The sequence below is a fragment of the Belonocnema kinseyi genome, chromosome 8 (assembly GCF_010883055.1).
Source record: "Belonocnema kinseyi isolate 2016_QV_RU_SX_M_011 chromosome 8, B_treatae_v1, whole genome shotgun sequence".
Classification (NCBI taxonomy): Eukaryota; Metazoa; Arthropoda; class Insecta; order Hymenoptera; family Cynipidae; genus Belonocnema; species Belonocnema kinseyi.
The window spans coordinates 71,995,352-72,014,530 of NC_046664.1; the positions used below are offsets into that span (position 1 = coordinate 71,995,352).

General features: G+C 27.7%; 1 protein-coding gene across 1 annotated transcript in view; it reads right to left on the reverse strand.

The window, feature by feature from the left end:
- Positions 1-3,230: 3,230 nt before the first annotated feature.
- The window catches only part of LOC117178538 (kin of IRRE-like protein 3), a 350,198-nt gene continuing 334,249 nt past the window's right edge, over positions 3,231-19,179 (reverse strand). The window contains exons 3-4 of the mRNA XM_033369966.1: positions 12,921-13,089; positions 3,231-3,322 (exon numbers count right to left, since the gene is read on the reverse strand). Coding sequence (XP_033225857.1) covers positions 3,231-3,322; positions 12,921-13,089 — 261 coding nt within the window. The remainder of the gene's footprint in view (positions 3,323-12,920; positions 13,090-19,179) is intronic.

A 19,179-nucleotide genomic window follows, 5' to 3' on the forward strand; every position in this document is an offset into this window, starting at 1 on the left:
GAGTCCAAACTAATTTCAAGAGTATTCTAATGAATTCAAAATAATTGCAAATTTCTTTGAATTCACTGATATCTCGAGAATTCGCCACATTCCGAACAGTTTTGGAAGTTAGGAAGATTTTAAATCAATTGAGAGAATTCATAAGTATTTAGAGAAGTCAAGGGATTCAGAAGAACTCAGAGAATTAACAAGAATTCAATAAATTAGGAAGAATTTAAAAAATGCAGAAGAATTCACAGGTTACAAGAGAATTTACAGACTTCAAAAGAATTTAGTGAATTTCAAAAGAATTCAGAGAATACAAAAAAAAATCATATAATTCAAAAGATTTCAGAAAATTTAAAAGAATTGAGAGATTTCATTAACATTTAGACAAGTGAGAAGAATTCAAAAAATTCAGAAGAATTCCGAGAATTGAGTACAATTCACAGGATACAAAAGACATGCAGATTTAAAAAATAATGCATGGTGTATTGCGAAGGTTTTAAAAGAATTAAAGACATTTTTTAAATATATAGTGGGCTCGTCCGAATTAGAAAAATCAAAAATTGCACAAAGAGTTCAGAAAATTGCAACAGAATTCAGATAATTAAAAGGGGGAATACGAAAGAATTCAAAGAAGTAAAAATATTGCAGAGAATTAAAAATGCTTCAGACAATTCGACAGTTATTAGGGAATAAAGAATAATTCAGGAGAGTTAAGAGAATGCAAAAGACTTGGAGAAATTCTCAATAATTCATGGTGCATTGTAAAGATTTTAAGAGGTTAAAAAAGAACTTAAACATTTCAAAAGAAAAAATAATTGCACGTGAACTATAATGATTTCAAGACAATTGAAAACTTGTTTAAAAATGCAGTGATATTGTGAGAATTCGACGATTCCAGAACAGTTTAGAGCATTCAAGTAATATTATAACAATTCAGAAAATTAAAGGAATTTAGAAAAATTTGAAAGAATTCAGAGAATTAAGTAAAATTTAAATAATTAAGATGAATTTAGAAAATTAAGAAGAAGTTGTCAAAGTTTAAAAAAAATTCACATAATTCAAACGAATTCACAACATTCAAAATAATACATGCAAAAAAAAACTACAAAAGAATTTTAAGGAGCATAATTGTAAGAATTTATTTGGATTGTAAGAATTCCTTTGAATTCCACAGAATTCAAAATACACAAAGGAAGTTAAAATAATTCAAATATTCAGTGACACATGTATTGTCTTCTATCTAACGAGTGCTTATGATTGGTTAATCCCTAATGATTAATTACTCATTCAGGACTAACTTTACAATAAACATTTATTATTATTTTCGACTCCATTTTTTATGAAAAGTTCAAAAATATAAAAATCTACTTTCAGTACCGGAACACCTTGTATATAAAAGAAAGGGAATAAAATTGGCAATACTTTAATTTAACGAGTTATTTTCAGTCTTTCAGGAAAAGTCTATTGACTGTTAAAAAAAATAATAAAAACATTTTGATTGCAGATATATTTTTGATGGCTCTTGCAATGTCTGTATTTCATTAAATAATACTCAATGCTGTCAGTGATGACAAATACAAGGGGATTTTACCTGGGGCAATATCTGCATTTGATATCAAAACGATATGCATTTCATATTACAAATTGTCCGAGTTTACGTTTTGTCTCGACGAGATTCCCTGTTATTTTAGAATCGTTCGTCGCAGCAGTTTCAACGATTTTAATAAATCATAAACGCATGTGCAAACGTAGATGGTAAGGTTTGCAATTTAAAAGATGGTATTAATTTTTTGATTCTAAATTAAGTAATTAAATTCAAAACATAATTCAAAACTTAAGTCCAAATATATAAATTTCGAGTTGTACAGATTTTAAATTATACGAAAATAATGTGAAAATTGTTTTGTTGAAACCTCCACAATCGAAGCCAAGACACAGATAACGTTGGACAAACAAAAATCCAAAGTTCACCTTGCAGAGAATCTTTTTATTATTTATAATTCAATTCTAATTATGTTTGCAGTATTTGTGTTCTTCTGCGGATGAATATTTTCATTGAAACTAAATTTTAGATGTTGAACAAGTAAATATTAGAAAAGGAGATATATCTAAAGAAAGTGCTTTTCAAACGCAAACTGCATCGTATCAAAATATTGAAACTGATAAAAGTAGGTAATTTAATTCTGGTTACTATGCTTCTTTTGAAGTTTTATGGTGGTGTTGTTTTACGGAAGCAGTAAAACTCTTTTATTGAAACTAAGTTACGTCTAAGTTAGTAGGCGTAGAGTTTACATTGTAATCTACTTTATAGAGAAATTGACTAGCGCTGCATACGTGGGTTGGTTGCAATAATATTTTCCTTAGAGACCCCAGGAAAGCGAAAATGCTATACGATTATTTGAGAAATGATATGATACGTCCAAAATAAACTCGAAGTTCATCAAATGATTACAAAATTTACAGCTTTTTTAATTCCAAACTTTAGTTTCAAATTGTATAATCTATTTCCGGACTATCATCTTTAAATTTATTAGTTTCTCTTTCCTCGATTGTACAAATGGTGCTAGATAGAATCTTTCAGTTTGTTCTCTTCGAGATAAATCTTGTCATTTTAACACTTCGAATTAGAACATCTTTCGTTCCATTTTATATTATCGAGCTTCTATTAATTAATGTGATGATGATTTTAAGAAGAAAAGGAAGACAATTGGTTGGTGCTGATTTCTAGGTAAGGGTTCAAAAGCCCTTGGATTGAGATAATAACACAAAATTATAGATCATAGCGAGACAGTTGATCACATCAAAGCACAAAGCTTTCGCTTGAAACACAATGACATAGTTGAATGACAAAGACGATAGCATTTGAGCCTAAATCATAGGTTTGGAATTTGGAATTTCTAGTGGAATTTCTGGTGGCTAAGGCAACCTGAAGGACAATAGCCGGTGTGAATCGAGCATAACAGGAGTCTGTTCCTAATTCGACAATGGCAGTGACTTAGTATTATATTCGAGCTTTCGATATTATAAATGCATGAAATGAATCTTATTTAAGGGTCTTTTCTGATAGACTATTCGATCTGATCATCCTTATCTTCTTTTTCCAGTTTCTTTGAATATTTTCCACTTTATGTTGTCAATTAAAAAGAAAAAAATATATCACGATATACAAAACGTGGCGTACAGAAGGCTCTTTTCCTTCGAGGATGGTGATAATTCGATAATCTTGTGTCATCGAGAAACGATTAGTAAAGTAGTAGACACAGACAGAGGAGGAGTGAGTAGAGTCTTGGTTGTTTGGCTTGACCACCATGCTGCATTGCCGCAGGATACTCTCCTGAAACAAGGGATGACACTTAAGTTTTCCGCAGAAAGTTGCTTGTTTATATAGGAATTCAGAATATTCAATTAGGGTAGTGATGCCTTCGAGACGATTTCGAGAAAATTCGAGATTTTCTCGAAATCGTCTCGAATGCATCTAAATCAATAAAAAAGGCATAACACAAATAGAATTATGTCGAGACGAAGTCTGTATAACAATCAATCGTTGATTATAAAATTACTAAATCTTAACATACATCTTAGGATACATGGATTTACTGTCATGCTGTTTTGTTTAAAATATTACGTAACAGTATTGTTTGACCCCCATGTAACAAATGGTAAAATTTTCCTAAACCCTCTTTCCCCAAAAGCTATTACTAAATTTATGGGTAGCCTTAATTTAGTGATGCATTCGAGACGATTTCGAGGAAAGTATGAATTTTCTTGAAATCTTCTCAAATGAATCACCGAATTAAGGGTATCCCATTAATTACGTAAGAGCTTTTTGGGGAATGGGTTTTAGGACAATTTTACGAATTATTAAATGAAAGGGTCAATCGGGACTGTTACGTAATATTTTCAACAAAATCCCTTCACCGGAAATATGTGCATCTAAAATTATAGTATATGAGTTCAAAATTTAGTAATTTTATAATCAAATATCATAATAACGTTATAAAGACTGCATATCGGCGTAATTAGATTTGTTTTATGCTTTTTTTAGTCATTCTGTAATAATATATTATTCATAAAAATAAAGTTTTTCAGAATTTTTTAAATTATTGCTACCCAAAAAATCATTTCAGTTTTTTTAAGTTTATTGGGGAAGGTCAGATATTCGAAAACGTTTGAAAGGATTTCCGAGTATTCACAAGATTTCCAATTATTTCAAAGAGTTTTTGAAAATTTTCACCATATTTCACGGGATAAGGTGTTTTAAGGAATTTCACAGGGTGTCAAAGGATTTCATAAAACTTCAAATATTAAAAAAAATCAAGGAATAGTATTAGATTTATTGTGACTTTATGAGATTTTAAGAAATTTCGTTATATCTTAAAATTTTTTTTAAACATTATTTACATGAATTGAGAAATTTTGAACCATTTCAAAAATTTAAAGACGAATTTTCAAAGCTTCAAAAAGGGATTTCAAAGGATGTTAAAGAATTCAAAATATTTTAGGCTTTTTTCAAATATTTTAAGGAATTTTAAAAAGATTGAAAGCCATTAATTGGTGATCTTAATCAGAAATTTAAAAAAATCATAAAAGAATAAGTTCTTCATTAATATTTTCTATGTTTGAATGTTCAATATTTTTATAATTTTCTTACTTTTCATTTCTAAATTTTCTGATTATTAGTTGAAATGTACTATTCATAAGCGCGTTGTATAATTACGAATTAATTTAAACCTTATGGATTGAAATTAAGCAAACAAATGAAAAAATTCGTAAAAAATATAAAATATTGTTAAAAAATGAAAAATAATATTGAATAAACTTAATGGATTTTATAAATTTGAAATGTTTGAATACGTCAAACATATTATAATATGAAACCTGCAAATCAGACTTTCTGAAATTCAATAATTTTTTATTGAAATCTTTCGAAGAATGAATTATATGTCTTGGTAACGTGAAAATTTAAAAATGTAATAATTTAAAACTGGAAAAGTTCAAAACTGTATACATTTATCTAAATAAAATAAAAAATTCAAATGATTCAAAATACAAAATGCTAAACTTCAACTTTAAACCTTGCATTAATTCTAATTTGAATTATACAAAAATGTTGAAAATTGTGTTATTTTCATATTTATTCTTTAAAAATTGATAATTGTAAAACTAAATGATTAGAAAAAAAAACAATCTTAATTCTAAAGTATAAAATGATACAATGTATCAATTGTTAGCATAAATATTTGCAAATGAAAATAAATATTCAACCTCAGTTACAGTTAGAATTTATGTTTAAGCAAGTTGACAATATGTAATAGAAACAGCAATAATTTTCCAATTTAAAACTTTTACATCCTGACAAATTTTAATCGCAAAAGTCTTGAAAGCGACAAATTACGAATTCTGAACTTTGAGAATTGTACAATTTCCCAACTATAATGTAATATTGTAAACAAGCTTAAATTGAAACGTTAAAAATTTTAATTTTACAGGTAGCAAAAGTGAAAAACATGAAATTTAAAAAATTCAGAGTTCCACCTTTTTCAAATTATACCGAGACGATTTAAAAATGTTTCATTAAAACGTCAGCCATTGAAGTTGCGGCAAACATAACGTTGGACAAACAAAAATCGAGCTATCTTTGCCAAAGCTTCGAATGTATTACATACACATTTATTTTTTTTCCAGTTTTTTTCTCAATAAAAGTATTAGTTTTAAATATTCTATCCAAGATAGCATAACAAAAATTACTTTCAATTTCGACAATTACATGAAATAAAACTTTTATGATAAAATTTGACATTCGTGTATTTTGTACTACAAATTTAAATTCTGTAGTTTTATAAATTGCAATATGAAATCTTGCAGTGTAACTTTATTATTTTCATGCTTGTCTTTAGTCGAAAATTCAGCATTAGATGAGCTATCATAGTATTTTCATTCAATTTCTATAATTTTTTTATTTTCAAATTGAATTTTTTCTGAAAAAATATTTTCTCTTTCGCTACGCTGAGAATCGAACCACAAGACTTACGATTTCTGGTCGAGTATTTTTCCCTCAAGCTACTAGAGATATTGAAAGAAGAATCCTTTTTCAGAAATATACGGATTCTTTTGCCAGGTGTTACGTATTCAAATTTTTAAAGGAATCTGCATTATCATCAAAGAATGACGGAAATTCTTCAGGTCTTTTCAGACTAAATGGAGCTATTAATTAATTTTTTTTAATAACATTTTTTTGTCGTATGATTTCCAGCGGAGCGAAGGAAAAGATCTTTTATAGAAAAAACTTAAATTAAAATTTTTTTAAGTCATAGTTTACTTTATTCTGAAAAGACGTCGAGAATTTCAGTTAGTGTCTAATGATAATATAGATTCCTTGAAAAATTTGTTATTCTCACTCTGTCATTTTTATTATTTATATTCCAATCTTCTTTAATGTAAAAAAGCATAGATTCTACATCTTTGAAATAGTTATCATTCTTTTGAACTGGATGAGCTTGGTGATTTTTCATTTTAAGAAAAAATATTGGCTATAATTTACAGATCAAAATTCGCAACTGTGGCATTGTCATATTTCATGAAAGCATATCTTGACACGACTAAAAAAAAATTTTGTTGTATAATTAATTATTTATTCAAGAAAAAGAAGTGGTTATGGCTTTAAGAAAACTGCATCCTTATTGATAAAAATCAATTTTATTATCTTCGGAAAAGTAATTACAGTCGCAATAGGACCGCTCACAAATATAGTAGTGGCTACAAGACTTCATTCAACATTCATTAAAACGTGGATGAAATCTTCATTATGGTTTCGAAAATTTCTGCCTTTGGAAATGAAGCTCCAAATGTTGAATTTAATTTTGCTGTCGATCCCGAAAGAGCCTTTGTAGTTACGAACTCTACTACAAAGTTAGTGACTTTTTTACCATGGGATATCACCCTAAATTTTGTAATTTCGAAAGTAATTAGTAAATCACTTTCTTTTAAATAAAATTTTCTCTTCTTGAAAACGCTTAAATATTTTTAAATAATAATCGCTCGATTATATATTCACCTCGCGCTAAGCGCTCGGTCTTTATATTTTCGCACATTCTTGCGCAAACATTTTAAAATTAAGACTTAAAACATCCACCACTGTAATTTTGTAATTGTGAATTCTCTTTCGTTAAAAAAGAGAGTTTGAGCACACCTATGGCATGCGTCGGATAGTAATCGCACTCCGCACTTGGTCTTTGCATTTCTTTCACATTTCGGGCACATACCTTTTAAAATCAAAGGTGAACGGATCGACAACTGTAATTTTGTAATTTTGAACTCTCTTTTGTTAAAGCTCTTTTCTCTTTAACGAACACATTCTCATCATGTATCTCGTGCTTCCAACTCGATTTTGTCCAACATGTAAACTTTTCTGGATTATACACAACACTTTTCTATCAATTATAATACATTTTTATTTAACTCTGTCTGGGATTACTTATTAAAAAATTGCAAAATAAAAAGCAAATTGTATTTATCATGATTATTTTTGTATTTGTTTCTTATTTTGTTTCAAATTCTATTCTAAGCTGCTCTGAAACATGCATCATTTCAATAAATGTATATCATTACAATTTATAATATGCATAAAAATTGAATCATGCTAATTCTTATTTCCTTGTTATATATAGGAGCCTATGTTCTTTTTAGTCTTTTCTGCACTTTTTCCAAAAAGTTCATTTTTGCATTTTTTATCTTGTGTTTTACGATTAAAAGAAGATCTACTCGTCCAATCAAAAAATGATTAATAATAGATTTATAGATCTTTTTAGGCGAACAACTTTTGTCTGGCAATTTAAGTTCGTACCTTGTGTCATTTTTTCAAACAAAATTAATATTTTCATTTTGGACGATATTTTTTACGACTAAAGCAAAAACTACGTGTCCTATCAAAAATTATAGCTCTCTTTGGATGAACAATTTTTCTCTCATTTTTTTCGTAGCTTATATCGAAACGTGATTCATTATAAATTTGTAGTTCTTCCCAGGGCGCGCAAATTGAGCTTTTTTATTTTTTTCGTATCTTGCATAGTTTGACCAAAAAATGGAATTTTTGAATTTTTCATTATTTTTGGTACGAACAAATTTGGATTGATCAACTTTTCGACCAAATTAAAAAAGTTGTTATCGTATTCCTGTAGGGATTTCAAAAAGCAAAGTTTTTCTTTTATTGGCTTTTTTTATATTATGCGTTGCTTGGCTTAAAATGTTCATTTCAGTTTATTTTTTTGGATTTTGAAAATGCTCTACCTTTGGTAATTTTCTTTTTATAGAAAAAAGTCATTAAGATAAATTGTTTGAGTTTTTGAGTACTATCAGCAACCGTACATAGAATTTTTTAATCTTGAAAAAATGTAGTTGAAAAATTTTTTTGTACGATCAAATTTGGAATTTTCAACTTTTTGACCAAATTGAAAATGTTGTTTTTATAATATTTTAGGGCTTTCAAAGAGCAAAGTTTCTCTTCTCTTGGCTTTTTTCATATCATGCGTTCTTTGGATTAAAATTTTCATTTCAGTTTGTTTTTTTTTGATTTTGAAAATGCTCGAACTCTGATAATTTTCTTTTTATAGAAAACAGTCATGGGCATAAATTGTTTGAGTTTATGAGTACTATGAACAAGCGTATATACAATTTTTAAAACTTAAAAAAATGTGGTTTCAAAAATTTTTGGTACAATCAAATTTGAAATTTTTAACTTTTCGAGCAAATTAAAAAAATTGTTTTCGTAATCTTGTAGGGCTTTTAAAAAGTAACGTTTTTTTCTCTTGACTTTATTTCGTATCATGCGTTGTTTTGTTTTAAATGTTCATTTTAATTTGTTTTTTTGGATCTTGAAAATGCTTTAACTCTGGTAATTTTTGATTTTTCAAAAGAAGTCATTAGATATATTGTTCAACTTTTTCAATGCTATAAATAATCGTACAGAGAATTTTGGAATTTTTAAAAAAGTGATCTCAAAAATATTCAAAATGTGCCCACTTTTTGAATTTTTATACAAAATTGCTGGCTAACGAACTTGACCTTTAGTTTAGGACACTGAACGAGTGTGCCAAAGGGCAATCTGATAGATTAATTTTTTCGAAAGTTATCGTGTTCACAGACAGACAGACATACAGACATACAGACACACAGACAGACAAACAGACATACAGACAGACGCATTCATAAAAACCTGTTTTTCGGTTGCAGAGGGTCTCAAAACGTGGACATTTGACAAAAACTGAGGGGGTCAAATGTTACACAAATCTAATATCTTCTCTGATGAGAATGTAAAAAGGTTACTCTTATTTTTGATGATATGACGGTGCAAAGTTTCCTCGTTGATAATCAAAATGTTACTGAAAAGCCAATAAAAACTAAAATTATTTAGGAGAATGAAAAAAATATATATATAAAAAAATTAATTTTAATTCAAAGAAAAGTTGTTAAAATATTTTACAAGTTGAAAAATATTGTTTAATAGTTTTATTAACACCTTATTTTAGGATGTAATATATATCCAATCAATATTAAAATTTATCTAGACTTTAAAATCATTAAACTATGTTTAATATATAGAGAGTCAAATCGTCACATTTTAAAAAAATACCGATTTCCAAAAAAAAAAAAAAACGATAACATGAGATAATATTTTTCAAATATTGTAAATTATCTTTATAATCCAATTTTTTCTTTATCTTTTCAAAGTTAACAAAACAAAATTTTTAGACAAAAAGCCTGCAATTGTTTCAAAAGTTCTAAATCTTCTTTAATATCTATACCAATTTCCGGGAATAATGGCAACAACAAATAATTATAGAAAAATTCTTAATTATTCTTAATGATTCAAAAGACTAATATTTGACGAAAGAAACAGACATGCCATAAGAAATAATTGTTGAAAATTATAAATCTTCTTTGAATATAAATTATTTCTATATAAAATAACCGAATTCCTGTAAAGAACGTCAAGATAAACCTAAATTGCTCAAAAATAGAAATTCTAATCTGAAGAATAATGATAATCTGAATAATATTTTTATTTGTTTAATTAGAAATACTGATTTTTGACGTAAAACACTAACATTACACAAAATAACAAGAAATCATTTAAATTGTAAATCTTTTTTGAAATCAAAGTATATTTATTTAAGATAACCGATTTCCGGTAACAAGCGTTATCATAACCTCAAACTGTGCAAAAAGTGAATATTTTCTTTGCAATTTATATCGATATTTTCGGTATAACATACCAACATAACTATAAACTCTTGAAAATTTGTTAATCTTCTTTAAAATTTTTTTAAATACAGTTAAACAAAAATAAACGTTACAAATTTTCGATGTAAAAAACAACGTAACCTAAAATTGTTAAAAGTTATGAATCGTTTTTGAAATCGAGTAATTTTTCAATAAAAATTTTAATTTAAGGCAAAAGACACTCAATAAAAAATTGTTCAAGCTCATAAATTTGTATCATTTAAAAGAAAATAAATCACTGGATCTAAGATAATAAATATTTAAATACCGATTTCTGGTGAAAAACATCAGCATAACCTAAGATTGTTCTAAAATTGTGAATATTCTTCGGAATAAAATAACTTTTTATTAAAAATCTCGAAAATTCCCAAAAAAAAACACTAACATAACATACTAGAAAAGTTCTCTGAATATTTAAACCTGTGATTTGAAAAAAAAAGGAAAAACACGAAAAAATAGAGGACTTAAAGGGTGATAGGATGCAAAAGTTTCCATATTTTCCTTTCCCGTTTTGGATTTTTTTTTTAAATGAAGATACCTAACGATAAAAATTTTCATTAAATTTGCATTTCGTTTCTTAGATTTTAATTGTTTTTATTAAAAACTACCGATTTCTATAATGATTTGTTTCGTATGCCAATTGTATGTGAAAAACGCAAAAGTACCCAGAAGTTAAAAAAAATTGAATTATCGAGATTCAATGTTTTTTTTAGTATGTTAATTTCCTGTAAAAAACACTAAGAAATTTAAAAAACATAAGTTTTTCAAATTATTAATCTCTGAAATCTTAAAATTTTTTGATATTAAAAATGTAATTTCGGTTGTAAAACATAACCTAAAATTGTTGAAATTGAGAATATTAATTATAATTTTTGTTTAAAAATGCTAATTTCTGGTGAAGAAAACTAATAAAACCTGAAATTTTTGAAATTTGAAGTCTTCTCTGAAACAAATGTTGCTCAATATGTTTGAGGTTTTCTGAGTTTTTAAAAATTAAAATCTATTATTTGCGAATTTAATTCTAAAAATTCCAATTTCACAGAAAAAACGAAAGATCAAGTTTACATTGATTTCGGGCAAAAAATTCACCTCAATCAAAGTTAACCTTGCCGGATAAACTTTACATGAATCGAAGATAATTTCCAATTTTTCACCGTGCCTGGATAATCTTTTGCTTTATAATCGCTCCATTTTTATTCGCGATGTAGCAAGAATTGCGATCCCAGCGCTATCTGTCGTCGTTCAACTTCATTAAATTGGAGAGAACTGGGGATTCCCATCTGTCAGTTGCATTTTGCGCTTTTTGCTAAATGGTATTAAATAAGTTCTAATGCCTCAACAATAATCTAATTGATTTCGGAGGACATATATCAGTAAGAACAAATTTTGTTTTCGTATTTTCTGTTGCTGATTGTACATGTGTTACCGAAATTTGCTCACTTCATCGTGACGCTGCAGACAAGATCAGAATTATTCTCCTAACCTCAGTGAAAATTTCGTCGAAATGTGTTTATTTTTTAACCGTTTGCAAGTTTTAGCTGCAACAAACTCTTAACTTTCTTTTTTCTTAGTTGTTTTAAATCTGGTATCCCGATTTATAGCTCGAATTCACTCATACTTTGCCGTTTTCCCATTGTTGCTAAGGATGTCGTAGCAGACGAAAGCTTTTATTCCCTCGCAGGATAAACTTTCGCCAAATAGCATGTAAACTTTATCAGCTGGAAATATTACACGCAACAAAATTTAACTTTAGTTTTTTTCTGTGTTAGAACTATAAAACAAATTTAAATAATGAAAAGCCAATCAAGTTTTCAACAAAGATGACCTTTTTAGATAGGATTTTGAAAATTCGTCAATTTAGAAATGGACTATACTAATTAAATATTCTTACTTTTTACCGTATTCTCTAATAAAATGTTTTACTACATAATAATTATAAATGTGTCTTCTGATTTATTTTTAAACAAGATGTTTTTTAAATGATGTGTACAATTCTATAAAATTCAGTACATTTAAAATATTTTTAAATACTTTACTTCTACGAAAAAAATATGTAAAAGAAATATCAAGATCCCTATTTAAAAAATTGTAACCTTGAAACAGCACGTCCTGCAAAACGCCGAAATAATCAGAAAAATTGTAAGTACTGACTCCAATCGCTAATGAAGTATGCAGCTGAAAGCTGACGAAAAATGTTGTGACCATGAACAAGACTACTTTTGTCACATTCGCATTGCGACACTTTATAAATTCTTGTTTTAGTGAAATTCTTAGTATTTTAACACCTTTGTGGTTTCTGCTTTATACTTTCTGAACACATTTCAAATAATAAAAGTTTAATAAGTTCTTTTTACTCCACTCACTAGCGGCCATATTAGTACTTCCATCAACTGCGCTAATCAGATTGATGTTTACTTCCGACGCTGGCCCAATCAAAGTGCTTCATCTTCCCGCAAAAAATTTAAAGTGTGTACTTTTCAAACATTAGAAAAACATATTCAAACTTATTAAAAAAAAAACTTTTCTCAAGTAATAATGTTCTATTTTTAGTGCTCTTTAATTTCACCAGACTTCTGAAACATTTTTGTTGGAAAATGGATGGGTTTGCGAGAAAATTAATAACAAATGTTGATCTTGAAAAATGTATTTCTCACCATTGAGTACATGAACGGTGATCGACTTGGGTTGAGCATTACTTGGATTACACGTGTATCGACCTGAGTCCGACGGCTTGGCCTGTTGCACCAATAGGAAGCTCGTGGTGCTGTCACCTTTCTCCGTCACTACGGAAACGCCTCCCCTCGTAGAATCATAGCTGATTATCTGGAAAAAAATCAGAAACACCCTTCATCATTTTTTGGAATATGAAATATTTATGGAGCTGCATATACCCCTTATCAATACACATCATAAAACATCCTATTCAAGAAGTAGATTAATCAGATAATGGTACTGTCTCTCTTCGTTAAATTCTCCTAGTGGAAATACAAAAGTTTCATTAGAAATTCTATAGATGGTATTTGAAGTCACAGATAAAGCGTTTTAATCAAGAAGAGAGACACAATGCGGTACAAAAGAACAGAGAAGTTTAAGGCCATGCAATACTTATCCGATTCCTGCTTTACCAACGTAACTTCCGCTAAGAGCATTTTATTTCTCTCACTTCACGAATTAAAGTGTCAATATTTTAAAAAGTAATGAATAAGACAATTCTAAAAGGCTATTTCATTAAAAAAGAAAAGATAGTTAAGGTCAAATTAAGCATGAAATAATAATGTAGAATATATTTACGAAGTTATGAGACCTTCAAGTTTGAGGTTAGAATATGGCGAGTCTTCCAACTACTCGTGGTGCGCTCTGTTAGTGAAAAATTATTTAGCGTTAAAATCTTGTCTTAAGAATGCTTCTCTGACATGCATAAGGAAAGGCTATTTTCTTGTAATGTAATTTCTCGTGCGCTTCTATTCTTGAGTAAAACACCCTTCATAAGAGCCTCTCTAAGGTGAAGAATGAAATTTGAATTTATAACTTGACAAATGAAAGATTACCTTCCATACTTCTAAAATTTTACGTCTTATCAATAATACCAAATTTTTAGTATATATATATAATGTTCCTGTGTGTGTGTGTGTGTGTGTGTGTGTGTGTGTGTGTGTGTGTGATGTTAAAGGTATGTGGAAGAAATTTGGAAAGCTTATTTTTATGAGTAATATCTCAAAAGAGGCAAAAGGACTTTTGAAAATATTTTCCAATACTTTTCTAACAACAAAAACCGGATCAAAGTCTGATCGCTATCAAATTAAAATATGATTGAAAACTGAAAAATTAATTGATTAAAAACTGAAAAAATAATCAAAATAATATCCAAATTAAATCGAAATTTGATTGAAATTTAATAAGAAATTCATCGAAATTTAATCGAAACATGACAAAAAAATAAACGAAATCTGACCAAAAGCTGATCTCAATTTGGTTAAATGATCAAAATTTGATAAATATCTGGTCGAAAACTGATCAAAAACGAATCGAAATCTGACCTAAATCTGAAGTCAGTTTGATCCAATGACCAAAATTTTATGGAAATCTGGTCAAAATTTCATTAAAATCTGATTACAACATGACCGAATTATCAAAAGATGATCAAAAATGGATTGAATTCTGATACATAGCCAATCAAAAACTGATCGAAATATGAAAATTTATGTAGAACTGATCAAAATCTGACGAAAATCTAATCAAAATCTGATCGAAAGATCGAAATTAGATTGAAATCTAATGAAGAACTGACCGAAATCTGACATGAATCTGATCTCAATCGGATAAAATTGTCAAACTATGACAGGATTATGATCAAACTATGATCGAAAACTGTTCGGATTCTAATCTAAATCTGATCACCACTCTGAATAAATGATCGAAATGTGATATACATCTGATCAAAGTAATATTAAATTTGATAGAAACCTGATCAAAATCTGATCGAATAATCAAAATATGATAGAATAATGATCAAGATCTATTTAAAATTTGATCGAAATGTGATTCGAATATGATTAAATCATCAAGATCTGGTCAAATGATCAAAATTTGATTGAAAAAAACTAATAAAATTTTATTGAAATCTAATTAAAATATGATCAAAGGGACGTAATATAATCAAAAACGGATCGAAATATAATATAAAAAATGATCGAAATCTGATTAAACTATGATCACATGGTGGAAGTATGATCAAGATCTAATCAAAAACTCATAAAAATTTGACTAAAATCTGATCCAATGATATAAATTTGATTAAAATCTGACCCAATGATCGTGACATAATTGAAATCTGAACAAAAACTGATCAAAACCTGATAGAAATTTTATCAAAATCTGATCGAATGATTAAAAAAGATAGAAATCTAATCAAAGTTTGATTAGAATCTGTACAAAAAATAAAAATATAATTAAAATATCACAAAATCTGATCCAATGATCAAAATGTGACCGAAGTCTGATCAAAAACTGATTGAAATCTGATTTAATGATCAAAATATGATTGAAATAAGATAAAAAACTGATTTAAATCTGATCGAACAATCAAAATAAGATAGAAAAATGATCAAAATATGGTTAAAATTTGATCGAAATGTGATTCAAATCTGATCAACTGATAAAAATCTGATAAAAGTAGAATGAAAATCTGATTAACATATGATAAAATGGTCGTAATGTGATCAAAAACTGATCGAAATTTGATCAGGAATTAATGGAAATATGATCGAAAAGTGAAAAAAACCCATCAAAATCTGAATAAACTATGATCATAAAATCGAAGTATGTATCAATATTTGATCAAAAATTGATACAAATTTGACAAAAATCTGATCTAATGATAGAAATTCTATCAAAATTTGATACAATGGTCGTAATATGATCGACATGTGATCAAAAATTGATAAAAATTTTATCAAAATCTGATCAAAAGCTGATAAAAATCTGATCGAATGATTAAAATATAATCAAAATCTGATTGATATCTATCTGATCAAAAACTGATAAAAATCTGATCGAATGATAAACATATGATAGAAACATGTTAAAAAAAATGAAATCTCATAAGAATTGTACGATAAATCTGATCAAAATCTGACTGAAATCTGATAAAATTAAAAAATCGGATCATATTTCTCTATCAGGAAGCAAATATTTTTGCTGTTTAGTTTAGAATTCACAACTAGTTTCTTTAGACATAAGTAATGTATCAACTACTGATAAGGAATTTCACAAAATACTCGACTAGAAACTTCTGCTAACATTGTATCATAGATCCGCTAATTAAAATTTACTCTCAATTAAGTATACAAATTAATCTTAAGTAAACCAATCAATTAGAAGATTAAGTCAGAGGTTCACTCTAGTAAAGCTTGGCTCTAGCTTGCCCAGAATTTATGGAAATAAATGTTGTAGTAAAGATTGGCTGATGTTGATAATAAAAGACATTGATGTAATTCCTAATTATAAACCATTGCGTCGAAAATCCAGAAACAATAGATGAATAAAATATTAAAACCATAGGCTTTTGAATAGGGTGGTTCAAGAAATATCAAATCAGATCTGGAGAATCTTCAGCTATTTACATTTTCTATCAAATCAATACTTTGAACATTCTCATTAATTGTAGAATGGTTGCTTAATATATGTCATCGGCTTTAATAAGATTAAATAATAAAAACATGTTAAAAATAATTTTTTATTGTTGATTGTTGTATTTCACATTGTGTTTCATAATCTGCCTCTCATGGGGCTGCATATGTCAAGTTTGCACCATTTTTAATCAATCTAAAACCAATTTTCAATTTTTTTCTCCTGAATCTGGAAACGGGGTTTGGTTTTAAAAATTCATCGTTCTATTTTTTTAAGTTATCCATTAAAGAACAAAAATTGAAATATTTTTTGAGCCTAAAATTGAATCGTCAAATTTTCAGTTTAGAAAAATAAAGTTGATCAAAAAAGCGAACTTTTAACTATTTGATTTAAACCAAAAAAGAGGAATTTTTTTAGCAAATATTCAAATCCTCAACCTAAAAGATAAATTTGAATCGAACAAGATTACTTTTCTACTAATTAGTTGAATTTTTAACTTTTAAACTATAAATTTCCAAAATCAAATGGAATAGTTGAATCTGCAGACATAATTATTAATTTAAACCTCCCCTCGAAAACAACTAATTTTTAACAAAAAGTTATATTTTCAACCAAAGAGGTGAATCAGAAATAAAATTAATTTTGAAGCAATTAATTCAATTTTTAAATAATTAGTTGAATTTGTAGCCCAAAAATATGAATTTTCAATAAAAAAGACGAAATTTCATACAGAAAGATTAATATTCTGCCAAAAAGGCCAATTTTAAACAAAATACATGAATTAAAAAAAAAGCGTTGATTTTTATGCCAGACAAATAAATTATCTTTAAAACAGTTGAATTTTCAACCGGAAAATACGATTGTTTAAAAAAAAATAATTTTCTATCAAATAGTTTTCTTTAAAGCAAACGATTAAGTTTTCAAACAAAAAGGTATTATCAATAAAAAAAGTGTATTTCATTCTAAAAAAAATATTTGAAATTTCAACCGAAAAATATTTTCTACAAAAGATATCAATTTTTAGAAAAAGAAATTAATTTTTAACCCAAAGGTTGCATTAAAACGAAACAGAAGAACTTTAAAGCAAACAAGGCCAGTTTCCCACTATAGAGTTCAACTTTTAACCAAAGTTAAATTTTTCAGTCAAAAGACTGATTTTGGAAGATCGGCAAATTATTATCAACAAAAACGTGCATTTTTAATTAAGAAATGTACATTTTTAATCATGAAAGATGAATCTTTAATCTGAAAGAAAATTTTTTCAACAAACAGTTGAATTCTCCACCAAAAATTTGACTTTACTAAAATAGTTGAATTTTCAACCTAAGAAGATGCATTCTCAACAAAAATAGGAATTTTGAACCAGTTCAAATAAAAAAAATGAATAAAAAGGAAATCATTTTTATCAAAATTGTTGAATGCTCAACCAAATTAATAAGGGTGAAATCGAGAAAGATGACTTTTTAACCAAATAGTTGAATCCTCGACGAAAAAGAAAAATTGTCAACAAACATGTTTAATTTTTCAAGCAAGAAGTTTAAGTAGTTCAATTTTCAATCAAAAAGATGAATTTTCAACTAAATAAAGAAAATTTCAACCTGGAAGATCATTTGCCACTAAGAAGATTAACGTTCTATAGAAAAGACAAATTATCAGACAGCAGTTAAATTTTAAATTCGACAATATGATTTTTTAACAAAAAAGTACATTTTACAAGAAATCATTTAAATCTCATAAAAAAAGTTTCATTATCAACAAAAACTTATTTTCCAAATGAATGATGAAGTTGACAAGATAAAAGGCAAATTTTATACAATCAGTTCAATTTTCAACCCGCAAATATAAATGTTCAACCAAAATGATGAATTTTCAATAAAAAAAAGAATGCATTTTTTGAAAAGTAGTCTAACTTTTAACCAAATCATACATTTTTTTAAATGAAGAAAAAGATAAGTTCTCAACGAAATATATAATTTATGTTTCAAACGGGAAATTGTAAAAAGATTCAATTTTCCATGAGGAAATTTTGTAGCTCCATTTTTGGTTGAAGAAATTGATTGTAAAAAAAACTTCAACGCATTATTAAAATTTTCAACCAAATACACCAATTTTCAAATAAAATAAATCTTCAGCAACAATAATAAAATGAATGTTAAACAAAAGAGTTTAGCATTCACCCTGAAAGACGACTTTTTAAACGTGGAAAACAATTTTCTAAAACCGGAATAGTTTAATTTCCAAACAAAGAGAAGAACCGTTAACCAATGAAATTGATTTTTAGCAAACTAGTTCAATTTTTAACCATTAAATTGAATTTCAGATTTTCTACCAAATAGTGAGGCACGGAGAATCGAACCCCTGCAGCCAAGTTCTAGTTCTAGTGCGTTGCTTACTAGACTTCTGAAGATCATGGAACTGTTTATTTGGCGGCCCCTGAAATTATATCTTAATTTTTCTAAATAATAATAAAAAAAAAATCAAGCCACACCCTACATCAGGGCTCACCACTTTCAGCAGATGTTGACTGCCACAACAAGTGTTGGACTTATCATTCACACAAAATGAACTGGATTTTTTTACTTCAATTAAAATTCCATTTCATATTTCTATTTTAAATATTTATATACCGCGCAGGATTAGGGACCAATCGACGGACAAGTTTGACGAAAATTTTATTGGGGTCTGTTTGTACAAGTCTTTTGACTGCCACTGGCAGTCATGGCAGTAAATTACTCTCTTCTGTTGAGCCCTGTTCTACTTTTCTGAAAATTGATGTTTTTTAAA